The sequence below is a fragment of the Bombus fervidus genome, chromosome 6 (assembly GCF_041682495.2).
Source record: "Bombus fervidus isolate BK054 chromosome 6, iyBomFerv1, whole genome shotgun sequence".
Classification (NCBI taxonomy): domain Eukaryota; kingdom Metazoa; phylum Arthropoda; class Insecta; order Hymenoptera; family Apidae; genus Bombus; species Bombus fervidus.
In genome coordinates, this window is record NC_091522.1 from 14492081 (window position 1) to 14511338 (window position 19258).

Genomic DNA, 19258 nt, shown 5'->3' on the forward strand with positions numbered 1-19258 from the left:
ACTAGTGTAGGTACCATCAAGAATACTAAACGTCACATGATAAAAACGGGTGTGAGCGCTGTTCTCTTACTTCGTACATGAAATGTTCTTATTTTAAATATTTCGAAAACACTACGTTGTTAACGTATATTTTAAAGTTGAAATTAATCATTTGTTAGCGTTTTCGTATTTCTCTTAAGGAAAACACGCAAAACAAATTAAAATTAACACAATGAGATACATCTTGGGCACTACTTTTGCAGGCACTGCTTCTGCAACTACTCTAGTATTAGGTATTAATTGACTTTTATCTATTAAATAATTAAATAATCAATTTCTCAAATAAAATCAAATATTACAAAAACTAGTTATTCAAATTTGTTGCAAATTTTATTAACAAGAAACTGATTATAGACATTTTACCTTTGTAAAATTTTGTATATCTTAAATATCTTAAATATCATAAATAATGCTTTATTGCAGTATTGTATCATGTATTTACTGGAAAAGGAGAGCGTGTTAGTGTCGCTTGGTAAGTAAGCACATTTAAGTTAAATATAGTTTTTATTCAAAGTTCCAAAATACAAAAAGTTATAAATATGTATATATGTATGTATGTATAGAAGGATATTTTTATGGGACAACATTATTAGGTTTTTAGAAAATACATCACCACACATGTGGGCAACTCTTGGTATTGGTCTTGCAGTTGCTCTGTCTGTAGTTGGTGCTGCATTGTAAGTTTCATTCTTTTATAAATATATACAATACACTCTTTTATATATATATATATATTGGATAATAATATAAATTCATTGTTTCAGAGGCATTCATACAACAGGAGTTTCAATTATTGGAGGTGGTGTAAAAGCTCCAAGAATCAAAACAAAAAATTTAATTTCTGTAATATTTTGTGAAGCTGTTGCTATTTATGGATTAATCACTGCTATTGTGTTATCTGGAATGTTAGATGAATTTAGTTATCCTATTCATAAGGAGGAAATTCGTAATCAAAATTGGCTAGCTGGCTATTTAATATTTGGAGCTGGCCTAGCTGTTGGTCTTGTTAATCTCTTTTGTGGTATAGCCGTTGGCATTGTGGGTTCTGGTGCAGCTCTTTCTGACGCAGCAAATTCTGCTCTTTTTGTTAAGATTCTAATTGTAGAAATCTTTGGCTCTGCTATTGGACTCTTTGGATTAATTGTTGGAATTTATATGGTAAGTTACTTATTAAAAATATTGTTATGTTTAAAAATATTAATTAATTTGTTTACATTTATAGACATCTAAAGTAAAAATGGGAGATAAGGTATAAGTTTAAAATAAATAGGGATGTTACGAAAAAACCATGAAGTATTTTTTAGAATCACAATATTTCATTCCATATTTAGTGACGATTAAAAAGAAGATTAATATAAAAGAAACTATTAAAAGAAATAGTATTGATTGAAAAGAAAATAAATACTGGAAAAGATGTTAAAAAGCATAATTTGTCTGTTTAAATTAGTATAAAAAACCTTTATACAACGTGGTATTTATTGTTACAAGAGGTTCCAGGGAGATTTCAATTTGAATAGCTGTTACAAATTAATAACTTAGATATATAAACTTTTGTGTATCAACCATGTGTATAAATAACTATTTCTGCTAGTGTAAAGTTCATTGCTGTAATGCAGTCTTTTGATTGGTGTTCTGAGTGCGTTATAGCGCTCTCTCTTTCAAATGTGTCTACTGTATATATCTTTTTTAACCGAAATATTACATTAAATAAATATGATACTATGTTACATTCATTAGTATATGTGTAAAATATACTATGTATAATATTATTTATGAGCTGTCTTATTTTTATTAGATAATACACAAAATATACTTCTTTGTTTTATAATAGTATAAAAATTCTTAACTAACACATTGTATAAAAATTTAAGATATATATATATATATATAACCAACAATATTAAAGGTTTTTCTCATCCTTAATACATTAATAATTGGATAATTGCACATATGTAATACTATCATTTCCCACATGTCATTATAGAATGAATGTCTTTAAATGCCTTCTCCAAACATTTTACATATTCGTTTGCGTTATTATTCCTTTTGTAACTTGTCACAATAGCTCCCAATCTTTCATCTTGAATCATGTATCTAAGCATTAGAATAATGTTTCAAACAAAATATTCAAACATTCCATATATATTATTAAATTGCAAATATGATACTTGTAAAAATAATAAAGAAGAACTATATCTTACCCAATTCCATATCCATTGTTTACTACTGGTCCAAAACCGCCAGCACATATAGCTGGATCTGAAAGAGTTGATGTAGATAAAATATTATGATTTATATTATCATACGCTGGATCCGAAAAAATAGCTGGTTTCGGAGTATTTGAATGCTCCCAAATTTTTTTTAACGCAAATAAATGTCTATCAAATCCTTGCCCTATAAGGAAATATGTGAATAAACTTTCAGTATCATTTCAATGTTTATTGATATAAAATTTAATGTTTTATAATTACCCATAACAGCTTCCTTGGAGAGTTTATTGTGAACGTTACTACAATTAATTATTAAATTTTTCAATTCAGATTTGGACAAATTATTATTCTTTTGAGCTATAGCTTCACATGCTTTTTTCGTTTCGATTGTGCATGATCTCAAAGTTTCTGTTCGACCATGTTTAAACGCTGCTGTACTACAAGATTCATACGTTGGTACTACACAGTTTCTTTGATAATATAAAGCTAGCTGGAAAGCTAACTGCATAATTGCATCAGGACTTATACCAAATGCTTTACAGTCATTTTTACCAAATTCGTTAAATATCATATGATCAACACTTAATTCTCCTATCCATTCTCCAAACTTTTCCTTTTGTTTATTCACAATATTTTGTACTTTGTCATCTATGACAAAGTTGAGTTTTTCGACTTTTACTGCTCCTTTTTGAAGATATTTAATATCATCAGCACAGAATTTTGGTTGTTTTGTTATATCATTACCTATATCCTTAAAGTGAGAAAGGAAAAAGAAATGAAATTGAACATTAAAAACTAATTAATTCATCTATACTCAATTACCTTCAGAAATCTTAAGACAGCTACACCATCTCCCCATGAATGTTCAAAATTTATTCCAGCATATCCATCGTTTGTAACAATTAGAGAAAATGATTTATCAAACCACCTATTTGTCCCATCCGCATGGAGATATGTCCTAATTAACTCATTATAGTCAGTACCAATATCCACGTCATCTAATATCATTGTAAATATAGCAGAATCTATTTTTTGCAAAATTTCTTGGTTACCAATTTGTGACAAATATGTTCTTGTGTCGGCCCACAAGTCACGCTCTGATGTTGTAAGTATTCCAATAGGCTTTTCATTGATGGATATGGTAGCTCCTAAAATAGATTCCAAACAACTGGCTATTTCCTTTGGTTTACGAATATAGCCATTTTCATCTATTACATCAAAAGAGTAAAAGTGCCCTTTTCTCATGACAATTATGTTTCTGCCAGTTGCATTCTCATAAATTTGATCTTTTTCTGGCTTTGGTAGTCTTGTTGTATTAAATAAGTTATGATATTGTGACATATCTAATGGAAAGGCCTGAAAAAAATTTTTTTACTTGGGATAAAAAAAATTATTTCATAGTATTTATAATTCATGTAGAACTTGTGATTTTTACCTTAAATAAATAAGCTCCATACCAACTGAATTGAGGAGGTAGAAGTCTTGTAATAGTATGGTAAACATTATTCTCATTTGTTTTAGGCTTTAAATAAAATACTTCAGGCCGTAAAACATTTTCTTTTAAAGACTTCATAAATCGTAATGATGATACAATAAGATTTGTGGCTTTTACTAATTGTATATTATATTCTGGATTTGATGCTGGATTAAGGACTAGGAAAGGATTATAGTTAATAGGTAAAGGTTTACGATCTCGTAGATACATATCAAACCAAGGTTCACTAATATAGCTAGTATCACGATTTTTAGTGTCTTTTTCAATTAATTCTTTATGCAATCTAATACCATCTTTAGTCAAAAATTCATTAACATAAATTTCGGTCTTTTCTAACTGTTCCTTAGATAACAATGGTTTTTGTGCATTTAGGTACCTTCTACATGTATCCTCTAATTTTGGAATAGGTAAACGTGGTAGAGATGGTTGAAAATGCATTGTTGGAGTCTTACTTTTTTCAATATATTGATATGCTTCATCTCCTTTTACAGATATACTTCTGTAGAAAAAATATATGTATATATATATATTTCTCTCCTTTTCTTTTTTATGGTAAGAGTATAATGTTTTACTTATTAGTAATATTTTGAATATTCAAGTGTTATTTACCTTGGAGTTTGTAAAAATAATTGCACTTTACCCTGCTCAATCTAAAATATAAATATTTTATTGTAATCATAAAATCATTGTATATAAATCATATTCTAAATAAATAAAGTTGGCGAATTTCTTACCAGTCCCTTTTTAAAGTAATTACGTTTAAATACAAAAGGCAGCATATTGTACTTATTCTATAGTTTTTATTTACACTGGTACACACTATATATATATATATATATCAAACTTTATAAAAATGGATCTATAAATTATGATAAGTAAAATTGTAATAGACAAAATATATCGAGTAATATCTTTTTTGCGTCAGTACTTATTAAAATAAATGATACTCTTAAATCATTCTTAAAGCAATGCTTAGTATTAATTTTATAGTCATGTAGTAGAAGAGAGTGTATATAGCATATACATATGTAATATATATGCATTATTCATAGTACTACAAATACATTGTCTTTTTCCTTTTTTAATTAAACATATAAATATGTATAAGACTTATATATTTATGTTTTAATATATAACTATACTATGTAAATATTAAGAATTAACGAAAAGTTGAAAGTTTATAAGGATGCATTTACAAAAATTGCCACAAAAGTAGTTATTTAGGAAAACACGTTCTTCAACCAATGGTAAAACACTTTCTATATAATCGTAAGTGTTCGTGATTGGTTGTTCTAACGCGTTTCATGAATTTCCCGCTTTTCAGAATGATATAGAAGCGTAATGGAACATTTGATGAATATAAATAATGTATTGTGCATTTTTCAGTTTGTTTTCTCAAAATTTGTCAGAGTTCTGTATGATTTTTTTTGATACGGTGGAGACTGTTTTGTCATCGATTAAAAATGTGCCTTAGAAAAATGTTAGATATATCATAAAACTATTGTGTGAAAAAATTTTCTATTCTTTGTGAATATGTACATTGTAATCAAAGATTCTTAGTGAGGTGCAGTGAAATTCGGAATAGTACGGAGTGCCAGAAACAAGAAACTAGGATACAGTTAATTTGTATTATATTGTTTGTTTAAAAAAATGAGTGGTTGTCGTGAATGTAAATGTCAGCATTAATGTCATAAAAATTTAAGGTTAGATTCGTGTTACAAGTTGCATATTACATTCTCTTAGTATTACTTTGTTTATATGATAAAAGTGTTTATAAGTAAATTATTGAAACCAGAGAAAATCTACAACGTAGGTAGCTCAAGAACATTCTTCTTCATCATTTTGATAGTGTGCATCGCTCAGTGTATTACTTTAGATACAGCCATCTAACATCTACGTGATATGTTTCAACTTTGGTTACTGCAAAAAATATAAACATGTTAGTATAGATAAATCAACGAATAGGTTTTAATATATCTAATAATCAATAACTATTCTAAAAGAAAAATATGTAAACAAATTTTTATGTACTTAATAATTTATAGGGCAGATCGAGATTATGAAATGGGTCCAACTACAGAAATGATGGTAAATGATTTTGATGATGAACGGACTTTAGATGAAGAAGAAGCTTTAGAAGGTAGTGAAGATTCTCACAACGAGTTGTCCAACTTACAAAAGGTATAATTCTGAAGTGACAGAGCTAAATATTTAACATATGCGATGTTCATTTTGTAACAAGATTCTGATCCCAACTATTCTAGGATCAAGCCTGTGAAATGAAAAAATCAAGCCCATAAATAATTACAATTATGATAAGTTTCTACAACACTTTGGACTCAAAGTGCGTTCTCGTAGTGAGATTCGTATGTTTAGTCGGTTTGCTATATGTGGCATAGTAATCATTCGTGTTCTTGTCTCCTTTCAGGAAGGTGATATGCCACTAAAAGACCTACTTGCGATGTATGGATACGGGGACCCGTCTACAGAAAATTCAAACAGTTCAGACCAAATGCTAATCCCATCTGGAAGCGGCGATCCAGAAATCGAAGAACAGTATTCAGATAAGGGAGATAACGACGCGGATGACGATGAAGATGATGACGAAGCGGATGCAACTAGTAACGAGCCAGATCTCAAGCAATTTTACACAGAAATGTTGGTAAAAGGAAAAGATTCGTCGTCGTTGGTGTCAGGATCGACGATGAAAGGAAGTAATACCAGTGATGTAGGTACTGGAGACAATAACAGACGACACAGAATTCCCGATGATGATGAAGACGATGAAGAAGGTGAAGGGGAAGAATGTTCTATGATCGATGGTTGTAGCAACAATGAAAATACAAGGACGACTTCAACAATGGGTGGCACTACTACTACCAAATGCAGTAGCATAACCGCGCTTGCTAGCTGTACAAACGATAATACGGGAGGCGGAGTAGAAGGTAGTGTTAGCAGTGGTATAGTAGATGGAGGAGAAGATGGAATAGTTAGCGGTGGTATAGGTAGCGGTACGTCAAGATTATTGCGAAGCGTTTCACGACCACAGAGCGAAGAAGAAGAAGACGATTGCGATTATAGTCCAGACGAAGAGGAATGGAAGAAGACAATCATGGTCGGTATTAATTACCAAGCGGCTATACCAGAAGGTCTCTGTCATTACGACGATGCTTTACCTTACGAGAATGAAGACAAAATGCTGTGGGATCCCAGCCATATACCCGAAGAGGAAACTGAAGAGTTTTTAGAACGGGCGCAATTACCAGCCGTAAAAGGTGGTTCTCTGCCGACAGGATCTCATATTAGAGACGATGAGCAAGCTTTATATCTATTGTTACAATGTGGTTACAATCTTGAGGAGGCATTAAGAAGACGAAGAATGAACGTCGTACCGCCAACGGATGCAGTTAGTCTTTGGTCGGAAGAAGAATGTCATAATTTTGAATCTGGATTACGAAGTTACGGAAAAGATTTTCATCTTATACAGAAGAATAAGGTATGCATCAACCTCGAACTACTTCCCAGTAGCAAGAAACAATTGTACGTAACATAAGGGTCATCGTAACAGGTTCGAACGCGATCTGTTGGCGAATTGGTGCAATTTTATTATCTTTGGAAGAAAACGGAACGGCATGATATATTTACGTATAAGGCTCGCTTAGAAAAGAAGAAGTATGCTTTACATCCTGGTATCACGTGAGTATTTTCTCTGATTTACACAATTACAATTAATTGTTTAGAAGATCAAATGTTTATAAATTTAAATTGCCACAATGATCGAATATACTGTATTTATATCTTTTTTCTCCTTTTATTTCATTAAATAAATCCTCATTAAATTAAGTTTCAATGAAATCATATAGTTTCTGTTGTTATATTTTTATGTTACGATTGAAAACTTGAAGTATGACAAGATCGTTGAATCGTAAGCAGGGACTATATGGACCGATTTCTGGAAGAACAAGAGGGTGTACGCGACCGTAGCAGCTCACCAAATGTTCATTGCTTATTGTATGGTGATGCGAAACGGCAAAGGTCAACCGTTAATGCACCAAACAATGACGAAGCAAAATCGGCGGAACCATGGGATGGTACCGTAATTGATCCTTTAGCAGATTCGAATGGACCAACGCCAGCACCGCCGCCACTCCCTCCTCCACCTCCACCACCACCTGTATCAACCGCTGTGTCTGTATCGTCCTCAGGTTCTGTTTCAACTACATTGTCATCATCTATATATTGTACCACGTCAACTCGTCATTCCGAATGTTCACCGTCCGATTCTAGCTACGCTAACCCACATATGTGGTCGAATTTGACGTCTCGAAGTCACTCTACCTCCTCTATTGTAACGACAATTACGATAAATACGACAACAACTAGCACCGTTCCGATGGTTACGGCCGTTGGAATTACAAGTACGGTTACAAGCAGTTCTACCATCACTTCTGCCGCCTCCAATAATTTTTATCATTCGAGAGTGACGTCGAGAAGCAACGATGTACACGATTCACCATCGCCAGAGAACATTTTACCTCATTTGCCCCCTTAGCGTCGAACACGACTTTCAGGTTTTAAACCTGAAAGACGTCCTATGTCTTGGTGCGATGTGATCCATTTAACATTCGCGTTATCACTATTGTCGTAACATATAATATTCGTTAATATCATGAATTATATTTTTGTACTGTATCGTATAAATATGATTATCGATCGATATAACGGAAACAAAGCAGAGAACAAGTTTTTCGCAAAACTAAAATAAAACGATAGCAAAAAGTAAGTAAATCGAAAAGATAATTAAATAGGATAAGTGGCACGTGAACGTGAATTACTATAGCTTTTTCCATTTTCTGCTTTCTACTTTCCGATCACTACTTCTGATTCCGTAGATGAGGTTTATACAGGAAGATGAGTTTGAAATATGAAAATGATTCGTACTTTAAAAACTAATTAAACTTTGACTTATCAACTTTGACAAATGACAGGATTGTATAAACTGGATGCAAAATTTATGAAAATTATTATACTGTTGTCGTCTAAATACTAGGGATGTGCTAGAATCCCATAGTCAATGAAATACTTCAAAAGTATTTGAAGACTCGAGAACATCGGCATTCCCGAGAATTTCGAGAATGTGGACTACATTTTGGGATTAGTTCTGTTGATACTGATGAAAAAGTGATGAGTTCGGGTTCACAAAATTTTCAGCAAATCTCGATATTCTCTTTATAATAATACTTTCAAGATCTGATCCGACTCTTCCCGATATTTTTGGTTCTCGCACATCTCTACTAAACACGTGTCTAGCTCCTGATACTACTAAGTGTACAAAAAAAAAAAAAAACGATCTATAAGTTTAATGAAAATCAAAATTTCGATAATCTTCTAAAATGGTTAAATTAAATGAAATCTAAGGAAATTGTACTTATTTCTTTTTTTTTTTTTTTTTTTCTTTTGTATTTTCACCAAGGATGCACAACATGTTAGACGACTCTAAATACTTTGGTCACCGTTTTATCATATTCTATTCGTACAAAACAAATTTTAAACAGCACATTTGTGTATCCTTGCACTTAATCCTTCTTTATCCTTTACACACGCTGAAGAGGTAGAATTATATCTTAAATAAAAAATCGTTACTTTATTGTGAATTTCCGTATATACTATAAATAATTATAAATTTTTACTTCTTTTGTACGATACCGAATATTTTCCTGTCGTTTTCTTCTCCTTTTCAAAGAGTTAAAAGATTTAATGGAATTTCGATGCTGTTATGGATACTGTGTTAAATCTAGCGATTCCACCACTGTTTTCAATAATTTCCTCATCAAAGGTAAAAACTGTACACTACTGATATTGGTCGTGAATTTTCCCGTAGTTAATATGTCTTCTTCAAGTTTCTTTCTTTCTGCCTCCTTTAATCTGGCGGGTAAGACAGCTTGATTGAAGTCAACAGTTTGTTGAACAGTTCTTACGCTTTTGGCGTCCGGATTAATTAACGATCCTTTAACCTGCCAATCGTCGGGAGTACCTCGATGTTCCAGAAAATCGAAGAAAACTCCTAATTCGGTCACCGTTTCGCGCGCTATTAGCTGACGATCTCGAAGCGCGATTCTTGGACTCCTGACCCCTTCTAGGGCTTGACACAAAATTAACACGAGATTGACTTCAAGAGCGAATCTCGTATTATTTTCGTCCATAGATTCGAACCACGGGTCGCTAAATTTTTGATATTTCGCTACGACGGGACTGTCATTCCCGGCAGACACTCCTTTCGTTACGTGTCTGCCGCTTGTCAAGGCTGTTGCTCTTGACAGAATAGTATTTTCGCAAATAAGTGGATCGTACGGTCTGCGCACAAGTCTTGGGCTACTTAACAGCGGCACAGTTACATCTAGGCCACTAACGTACACCAGAAAGTCACTCGCTACGTTGGAAGATGATCTCGAAGTGGAACCGGATGCCGCATGGATGATCCTCCTTAAATCTTTGCTCGAATGCATTCGTCGATCCTCTGGCGCGGCATGTTCCCATTCCTTCTTAGCGGAATCTGATTTATCTGGTTGGCCACCGAGAGAAACGGACAAAGTACTCACAGGTTGAGATCGAGAATGCAAAGCCTGCGTAAATAACTGTGTCGAGCTGATTATCGTGCCGTAAGTTAATCGCGGGCCGGAACTCATGCTCATCTGAGGTGGTCCGAAGTTCATTTCTGCCATGGGAGTATACCAAAAGTCTTGCGTATATATAGTGTCTACGAGAGTGTTTAGTCTCGGTGAAAAGTGAACGAAGCTTAACGCACAAGTTGTGTTTATGACGATCAATTTGTTAACTAATAATTTTAATTCACCACTTGGTGATCTTTTGTCACAAGACTCCAATTCCTCGGCACTTTCTACGCTGATACCGTCGATGATGAACTTGAGAATTCGCGGTCGCAGTAACAAGTTCACGGTATTGTCGTATGCCAAATACATACATTTGATCAGAGTCTCGCAAACGTTTGGCTGTATCGAATTCCAAACGTACGGCTGCGTTGCTACGATATGAATAAGAGCGACAAGGGATTGTACCAGATCGGCAGCAAAAAGATCCGCTGTATGTCTTAACAAGGTCGATGCAACCATTAATTGATATTCGTGAGAATTAAAGAATGTGATGATAGACTTTATGTAGATGGTAGGTGTTTCTCTAGTCACGAGTCCTATTACAAATTCAAGACCAAGCGTATAGAGTGGCCACCAATCCTGGCATCGCCACTTTCCATTCGTGCAATCGTTGTACAACGAGTCCAACATACTGTTTCCAATGTCGCTGGGAGGAATTAGACTCAACCATAGTTTTGCAATATCGTTCTCATGGACGGGATGTAGAGTGTACGGCGAACGAATGATTAAATTGAGCAAATTAAGAGCGGCCGTACTAAACCTTAAATATGGATACTTTTGCAAAGTAATACCGATGCAGGTCATCAATTCCGGTATCATTTGTCGAAGTTGCACGCAGCTAGACTTTCGTTGATGCTTCAAAGTAGAACTTCGTTCCACGTAGGAGCGTAATAATTGGCTAACCATGCAAACAGCCAATGTTGCTGGTAAACTTTCGCGAATCCCGCGAACGGTTTCCGCATTTCTTTCATCGGCATTCTTTTGCGCGATCACACTATCGATGGCGACTGTTTTGTCCTTTCGTTCAACCGAGTACTGTTGCTGTTTTCGTTTCTCCATTTCGGTAGCGGCTTCCTTCAACTCCTCTAACTCGCTGGCAGCGATTATACAGGAATGCGATAAAAGATATTCGAGACTCGTCACGTCTTCGCGTAAAGTGCTTTTCACACATTGCACGCATCCGAGAAGTAGAGAAATCAGCGTTTGACGCAAAGACTTTCCATAACTGCGATAAGCTTGGCCGATTTCTTGCATTAGCTGGGTCAATCCCGATTTAAAAATTCTAGAATCATCGACGCACATCTGTTTCCAAGAAGTGATACATCGAAGCGTTAAAGACGCCAGTAACATTGTAATTTTTTGGCTAGAAACATTATAAGATTGTTTGATTCGTTCCAATAACGATTCTAAAGAACGTTGCGTTATCAATTGCGCTTGGGATACGTTAATAGGATAATTTTTTGCTATTCTTTCGTCGGTTAACGTGACGATAAAATTATACCAAGATTCCAAATTAGTTTCATACAAGGAATCCGTAACATTACTATCTCGCTTCTCATTTCTGTTTGACTCTTCGCTGTCGGTGTGTACATCATCCAGTATATATATCGTCAGCTTCTTCCAATAATCCGTTGATTTATCTAAAAGTTTCTTCAGGTTCGTGTTGAAATCGTCTTCCAACGTGGTACTCTTGAATAGCTCTAAAGTAATTATATCCAGCAGATGAGAATAACCTTTAACACCTGGTACTATTTCTCTAAAAAGCGGAGCAAATAATTGAGTCCAAAAGTTCTCCCGCTTTCGAAAGAAGTTGACAAGAATCTCGTTTCTATGATACCACATTGCTCGTAATAACGTCATCGTGCTGTTATACAATTTGTCACACACGATGTTGTCTTTTTCATAGATTCGATTTAGATATTTAACTAGAAATTGTCTGCATCCTTCTGTAAAAAATTCTTCCACCGATCGAGGAAATATTCGTTTGCATTCTGCTGGATGTACAATATTAAATAGAGCTTCCGTCAGGCCGGGTTGCTTTTCTAGGCATACAGCAACCAGTTCAAGAATAGCGACTTTAACATCCGCCACACAGGTTGGCGACATAAGCCCTCTACGAGAAGCAAAGGTCTCTCGTATAGCGGTACCGTCCATACCCATACAAACTAGAAGCGACATGGATGATCCTTCGGCAAATTTTTTCAACAGTCTAACAGCCATCGCTTGCAAAGGCGGACTAAACCAGACATACAGATAATTCACAATTGTAGGTACTATTAAGAGACCGTTTGGTACACGAGGTGAAGAATATAAGGCAGCCTCTAACGGTGATCTATCTCTTATTTCAAGACCCAATGATTTTCGAAATATTAGTAATCTATTTACTACGGACAAGGCTAATTGCACGCTTTTCATCGCTTTGAATCCCTTTCCTCGAATCCAATCTGTTTCCGCCATCATTTTATTATGCAAAGTACGTTCACCAGTACGAATCAGTTTTAATAATGCGTGTCGTGGTTCTAAATAGAGTAAACTATACGCGACAACAAGTTGTAATTCATTACGTATATCCTCCTTTGGTAGACTAGATTCGAGCGCTCTATGAAGGCAAAACATACTTTTTAACCATAAGTCGGTTCTTTCCGCGTCCAAATCGAAATACCAAGAATCTAATTTCGGTAAAACACCTTGCAATAAAAATACCATACCAGGTATTTCTATTGTATATAGAGCTTCCTCGTTATACTTTCGGATTAAATATTTCGATAAAATATCTAGATATGCGTTTAGAATTGGATAGGAGTGTGCAATCGTTTCTATAGCAGATAACCACGACGCGATTATACCACCATCGAAAGAAACCGCTTCTGCAAAATCTAATGTTTTTTGATACCGATTATTGAATCTTGGATAAACACCAGCTCGCATTCGCGACAATATTTCTTCCGGATACTCCAATACGAGTTCGGACGAAATACCGATGCAAGCTGCAACTATTTTGTATATGTACATTTTCTCTTCAGGCAATACTGAATAAGAAAATCTGTTTATAATTTCAAAACTTAATTCTGTTGGAATGACCATACTTTGTCGTATCCATGTACGTTTGGCTAATGTTTTTAACAATTTTAAGCCCTGTGAAACGTGTTCGGGCAAATTTTTATTCATTTCATTAGTTCCTGTAATTCTGCCACCTGCTTGAGAAAAAAGTTGTTCTATCTTGTGATGTAAAGCGTCCCAATAGCTTGCCTTTTGACGAAATATCACTATTTCCCTTTCACTTGACAATATACGTATATTTTCACGAGGACAACCTTCTAATATCGTATACGAGTTTTTGTGAATTGTACATTCTTGCTCGTATGGTCTCAACGGTTTGTTATGGTCTCGTTGTCGTGGTATCTCCAATGTTAACGATTGAAGATTATCCAGTTCCACTGCGATTTTTTCGGCACTTGATTCCGACGCGCTCGCCAATCCGATCGCAATGTTCGTTAACGGTTCAAACTCGTATGGAAACTGTTCAGCTGCGAATTTATAAATCAGCCACAAACCATCGTTACGCTCTTCCCAAAATCGAGCCGCAGTTTCACTAAATTGAACCGTAGCAGCTACAGCATCGAAAATATCATTTAGCGCGTTCAATTTATCTTCGTCAACGAAAGCGCATACCAAAGTAAGAAGATTATATACACTGTTTCGTACAATTTCAGCATAGTGGGTCTTTTCACAAATCATTTCGCTATTCATCAAATCTTGTAAATAATGAAAAACATTCAGTTGTATAGCTTTAATACCGAATGGTCTAAATCGATTCATCGTATCAATATTTTCAGGATCAATGGCATAATTAGCTAACATCCAGGATAAGAATAGCGGACTATCTTGGGGAGAATTATCACGAATACATTTTTGTTCAAAAGTTTCTTGCATACTCTTTCTTACGCTCTGTATCCAATCTTCCATGTTGGGACTATAAAGAAGAAGAAATATTTTTAACATAAAAATTATAGTTCGTTCTAGGTAGAAATATAAAAAAAAACATACTGTTTTCTGACATCTAATGTTACTAAAAATAAAGCTGCTTGACTATACTGTATTTCTTTAATTTTTCTGGCAATTGCTTTTTTATCTTCGTGACTTTTTGTACTTGCTAATCGCCTTGGTTCTCCCTGTAAATGTTAAATTACCAGATTATTAGATATGAGATACTATCCACAAAATATACCAAGATATGTAAACTTTGGGCAATGCTTACTCCGATGCTCTCATAAAATTTCATAAATTCGGTCTCGGCGATATGAATATCGTGAATGATAACCGTTAATATATGCAGTAATTCCCGCATTTCTATAAGGCTACTGTTGTATAATCTGTGTAGGTACTCTTCTGTACACAGCTGCGATCGTATTGGTGGGTTTACCGTTTTTAACGCTTCTATCTGTTTTCGAATAGATTCTAATAGCGTTCCAAATAGGACATCATCGAAAAACTTTGCAAATTCTTTTTGATAACGATGTCCTTTATCTTTGTATTCGACCATAAGTTTAAGGCACTTTATCACGGTCATTCTTTCAGAGTAATAAAATTCCCAAATATCGTCGATCAACGCTTTCATCGATGTAAAATCTATAAGTTGCGATGCGAAAGTTTCCGCGCAATTTCGATACTCGTATTTTATAAAATTACATACTAAATCCCATGTAATTATGGCATCTAAATTCTAGAAAAAGAAAAAAAAAAGAAAAAAACAGAATGAATCGATCATATTTCATAATAATTAAGGAAAGAAAAATTAGATGCAAAAATTTATTTGTAATACGTACGAGAAGCGGAGCCAGTTTACTGATTAATTCGTACATTTTAGGAGATGGATCATTTTTGGGAATGTTTTGAAGCGATGCTTCGGTATATGGCTTAAAAAATAATAGCCCTTCTTTAAGTAGTCTAGTTTCCTTTTTAATTTCATCTTCTACTAATTGTTTTTCACACCGGCACACCGTATCCGATATTAAAAACCATAATTCCTTGCAATAACTTATATTCCATATAACATGAATTCGTCGTTCGTGACAGTGATAATATGAAAAAGATTCATTTTTATGAAGCAATAGAAATAGCAAAGATTTCATTAATTAAATAAAATTTCAAATATTATTTACTTACGGTAAGCTTCCTACGGCAGGTACTTCCATTTTCAATACATTCGTTTATACAAAACATGTAAAATATGTTAAAAATTTCTTATATATACTTAAGGTATACGAAATTCAACTAAATATATCATTTAAACATCATATTCCTATTTTACTAACATGTCTTTAAAACTAATATTATACACAACGACCGAGACGTAACCTCAATCGGCATATAAAATCTTTCGTCTGATACCAACGTACGAGTTTTCGGTTAATTGGACAATAGATTTGTATATTCCTAAAACGATGATGTACTAGGGATTTTATATTAGTTTACGTTGGTCGCACTGTCGTAGATTTCCCGCCAAGAAGTGGCGCGTAGTTACAATTATGGCTTCTCGTTAGTCGAATGAAAGTGATTCTTTCTGGAAAGTTTGTAATTTTTGTACAGAAATTAATGTTGCTAGTATCAAGAAGCAAGTATACCTGATAATATTTATTTTAGCATAATTTTAGGGGTGTTGAGTGATGTCCAAGAATTATCGTGTAGTGGTATCGCTCGTTTTAATTAATTTTCGCGAATGAATAAGTAGTACACTGTGTTATTGTGTGAACGTCAATTTTCGTCCTAGGCAAAAATGAATAAGATCGAAGGAACCATTTCTATCAGAACCCTACGCAATATTCTTGTCGTAGTCGCGATTACGTATCGAATTAGAATCGTCTGTTTTGCGTATAAATCACGATATTTCTCATACTATAGTAACTGACTAGACTACAGTAAAATATGCATATGTTATTCTAAACACAACGAAGATTCGTAGTTCGTAAAGATACGAGCGGCAGGAGTTGGTACCCAATAAACATTAGGAATAAAGATTGGGTTTGTAAGAAGTAAGAAAGAAAAATCAGTCTCAAGAGAGCGAGATAGTAAGAAAAGAGCACTGTTACAGAGACAGATGTCGGATACATTTGTTACAGTTAATACCTGTAACTAGGTATAAGAAAGTTGGCAACTGGCTTATCACGCTGGTTACTGGTCGACGGCGGATCATATATTTTTTCTTCTTACACAAGCTTGTTATCCATCAAAAGAAGCTGGAAATTTTGTCCGCTACAAACCATAAGCTTCTCGGGGCAACACCGATCTGCCGATACGTTTGAAGTTTGTGGTAAGTAACAAATGTCGAATCGGTTATCGTTAACGCGAAATCAGAAATTTACATGAAAATAAAAATAACATGAAAAAAGTGCGTAGGTGTCATGACAGCTGCTGTAGAAGAAACGAAACGAGATCGTTTCGATAGAACAGTAGCAGGTAAAGAAGTGGTTCGCAAGGAAAGAAGTGGCGTTAGAGCGCCGACGCGAGACGTCGAAACGGCCGACGCCGCGTCGTAGACACCGATTGTTCGTCAGTGCACGTTCGTCTTGAACACAGAGCGAATCGGGTGTTACATTGTCGACGGAAAATTACGTTTTGTTCGGTTGTGCACGATGTTGTTGCTGCCAGCGTGAGTGCATCAACGGAGGAAACTGTACATTTATCGGGATTACTATGCGACCTGCTACGCATCATTCTTGTAAATATCTCTGTTTTTTCGACAATCGGTTACTTTTCGAATCGATGAAACACACGGGATACGCGTTTTCGCGATCCGTTTGTTCGACGACCGATTTGCCCTTCTCCGTATTTTGCGTATTTTATACGATTAATAAGCTACAGTACGCGACATCTCGTAAATTGTTTCGTTTCTTCGTACTTTATATTCCCAGAAGCCCTTTTTTTACAGAATTTTTCTTGACGAAAGTGAAATTTCATTGGAGCATTGACGGAAAGCTCGTACGACGATCGTTTAGCTCGATGTTTCATCCGCGATATTCGAAAGTATCTTTTAAACGTAAAGCGTGAAATCATTGGGGAACGCAACAACAGCGAACAGGTTCAGAGGGCTACGAACAAGTCGACGAATATTTCATTTCGAGCTGCTCCCGGACGTGTTTGTTTCCATAATGTATGTACGTCGCGATTCTTGTTACCGTGGATGCATCCGTCGGGAAATACAACCTCGAGTACGTACAGTATTCTCTGACGCGTACGTAGCATGTACAGGGTGCGCGTTAAAAGTATTTTCGCGTTTAATAGGACTTCCCGAAATTCCAGAATGTTGCACCGCGTATGCGGCACTGCGGTTCTCCGAGCTCTTGCTCGGTGGCCTCTTACTCTCGTAATTTAATTGTGCGATCGCAACGCAAGGTGATCGAACTTGCTCGCAATCGTTTGGATTGCGGTGCGGCGATCTGAAATTAATTTCGTGTTTGCTCGTTACGTCAGCTCGATTCGCCAAATCTGTGGCTTTTTTTCTTTCGACACCGCCTTCAATATTACTCGATTACCGGGCAGAAAATCTTTCGGTTACGAGTGGGAAAATAGCTGAACGTGATTAGCGACGCCGGCGTACCTGGCCAATAAACGATAGCGCGAATAATCCCGATTGCGAGAACTTCTATCTCCATTATTTTGCGTCTCTGTTTATTATTTTGATGACCGATTAAGATCAAATTTCTGTTTGCCTTCAACCAAACGGAAATTTAGCTCGTTAATCGACGCGACGACGAACGATCTCGAATTGTAATGTAAATATTTCCAGAGTTTGGAATCGCGCGCCAATGTCACGATTCGTATAATCCAAAGGTACGCCGGCATGATTGTTTCTCAATTTTCGTATTTCGAGCGTAATGCGTGTTTAGAAAAACGCGTGTTTATCGTTAGAACGACGAGGCTGGACCGGAGTGTTTTTATTTAACGGTAATTCGAAAAAAGTCCTTGACAAGGACGAGACGTTCTCGGTGGCTGTTTTCTACACTGTAAGAGACAGGGAGGGGGGGGGGTGGGACTCCGCGTTGGAATCGGTAACTCGATCCTCGCGTAAAACACAAAGTTTGTTCGTGGCGAGACAACGATAGAACATGTGTCTAGGTGTGCGGTTGACGAACCGGAGCTGAGATGTACGTCCTGGCGAGTCGTTTCGCGATGAACTGATCTCGCGATTCGAGGGACGACGACGTTTTCGGGTCGAGTCCGTGATCGTGCGTGGCTGCCAGGACAAACAGGGACGAGATAAAGAACGAAGAAGAAAGCGGCGGAGGAGGAGGAAAAATGAGGGCCTCGTTGCTGTTGCTGGGGGGCATCGTGGTATTCTCGCTCGCGGTCGCGAGAGCTCTCTCCTGCGTATGTTCGCCCTTCGAGTGTGACATTCTCACCGACGACGACTGTCCCGGAGGCCTCACTTGGGATCCCTGCAGGTAAGCCACGCGCCAATTTCTTTTCCTCGCTAATTCTCAGATAACTCTCTTCCGGAATTCTCAACGATTTTTCGCTCCGACGAACCATAATAAGCATACGTTATAGCACGTAAGATACAGATATTGTACGTAGCATCGTAAATAATCTCCGTGGTATAGCGACAGTTGTAAGGCATCGGTATTCAGAGCTATGTAGAACGCGTAGGCTCTTACCAAGGATTCGTCTGTTCCACGCGATTCGGCCGAATATCTAAATTTTAATACTCGCCCGATTTTACGATCATAAAATTATTATACGGGAATCGAGCTTCTTCGGAATCGTGTCTACATCCCTGGCACTGGTTTATTCTTCGAATTAACGTCTGTCACGAGAGAGTGCGCGATCGTTTCGTTTCTGTAACT

General features: G+C 35.9%; 5 protein-coding genes across 9 annotated transcripts in view; 3 read left to right on the top strand and 2 right to left on the bottom strand.

Moving 5' to 3' along the window:
- Positions 1-15: 15 nt before the first annotated feature.
- On the top strand, positions 16-1808 carry LOC139988237 (V-type proton ATPase 21 kDa proteolipid subunit c''). Its single transcript, XM_072005409.1, has 5 exons — positions 16-272; positions 463-511; positions 633-716; positions 804-1197; positions 1262-1808. Exons 1-5 carry the CDS (start codon positions 212-214, stop codon positions 1292-1294), a joined length of 621 nt encoding a protein of 206 aa, XP_071861510.1. The 5' UTR covers positions 16-211; the 3' UTR covers positions 1295-1808.
- Cpt2 (Carnitine palmitoyltransferase 2) lies at positions 1389-4748 on the bottom strand. The gene is made up of 7 exons (XM_072005355.1): positions 4479-4748; positions 4354-4394; positions 3685-4243; positions 3072-3605; positions 2511-3000; positions 2241-2433; positions 1389-2133 (listed from the first exon to the last, which is right to left on the bottom strand). Exons 1-7 carry the CDS (start codon positions 4521-4523, stop codon positions 2001-2003), a joined length of 1995 nt encoding a protein of 664 aa, XP_071861456.1. The 5' UTR covers positions 4524-4748; the 3' UTR covers positions 1389-2000.
- Positions 4749-5040: 292 nt separating this feature from the next.
- Positions 5041-9171, top strand: LOC139988213 (mesoderm induction early response protein 1). Of its 4 annotated transcripts, none has more exons than XM_072005359.1 (5): positions 5041-5683; positions 5790-5925; positions 6173-7240; positions 7313-7440; positions 7650-7869. In XM_072005359.1, coding segments are annotated over exons 1-5 (1413 nt in total). In that variant the 5' UTR covers positions 5041-5681; the 3' UTR covers positions 7729-7869. The 4 variants fall into 4 exon arrangements, with proteins under 4 accessions (XP_071861460.1, XP_071861457.1, XP_071861458.1 ...); XM_072005356.1 differs by having other exon boundaries at positions 5043-5683; positions 7675-9171; XM_072005357.1 differs by having other exon boundaries at positions 5044-5683; positions 7678-9171.
- Positions 9172-9361: 190 nt separating this feature from the next.
- Nup188 (nuclear pore complex protein Nup188) lies at positions 9362-15820 on the bottom strand. The gene is made up of 5 exons (XM_072005316.1): positions 15582-15820; positions 15242-15452; positions 14674-15138; positions 14463-14587; positions 9362-14388 (listed from the first exon to the last, which is right to left on the bottom strand). The coding sequence occupies exons 1-5, from the start codon at positions 15608-15610 to the stop codon at positions 9519-9521; spliced, it is 5700 nt and encodes a 1899-aa protein (XP_071861417.1). The 5' UTR covers positions 15611-15820; the 3' UTR covers positions 9362-9518.
- Positions 15821-16969: 1149 nt separating this feature from the next.
- Positions 16970-19258, top strand: part of Cmpy (crimpy) — a 153916-nt gene continuing 151627 nt past the window's right edge. Inside the window, exons 1-2 of one of the 2 annotated variants that reach the window (XM_072005353.1) lie at positions 16970-17133; positions 18324-18856. In XM_072005353.1, coding sequence (XP_071861454.1) covers positions 18711-18856 — 146 coding nt within the window. In that variant the 5' untranslated portion in view covers positions 16970-17133; positions 18324-18710. The remainder of the gene's footprint in view (positions 17134-18323; positions 18857-19258) is intronic. The other variant, XM_072005351.1, reaches the window with a different exon arrangement.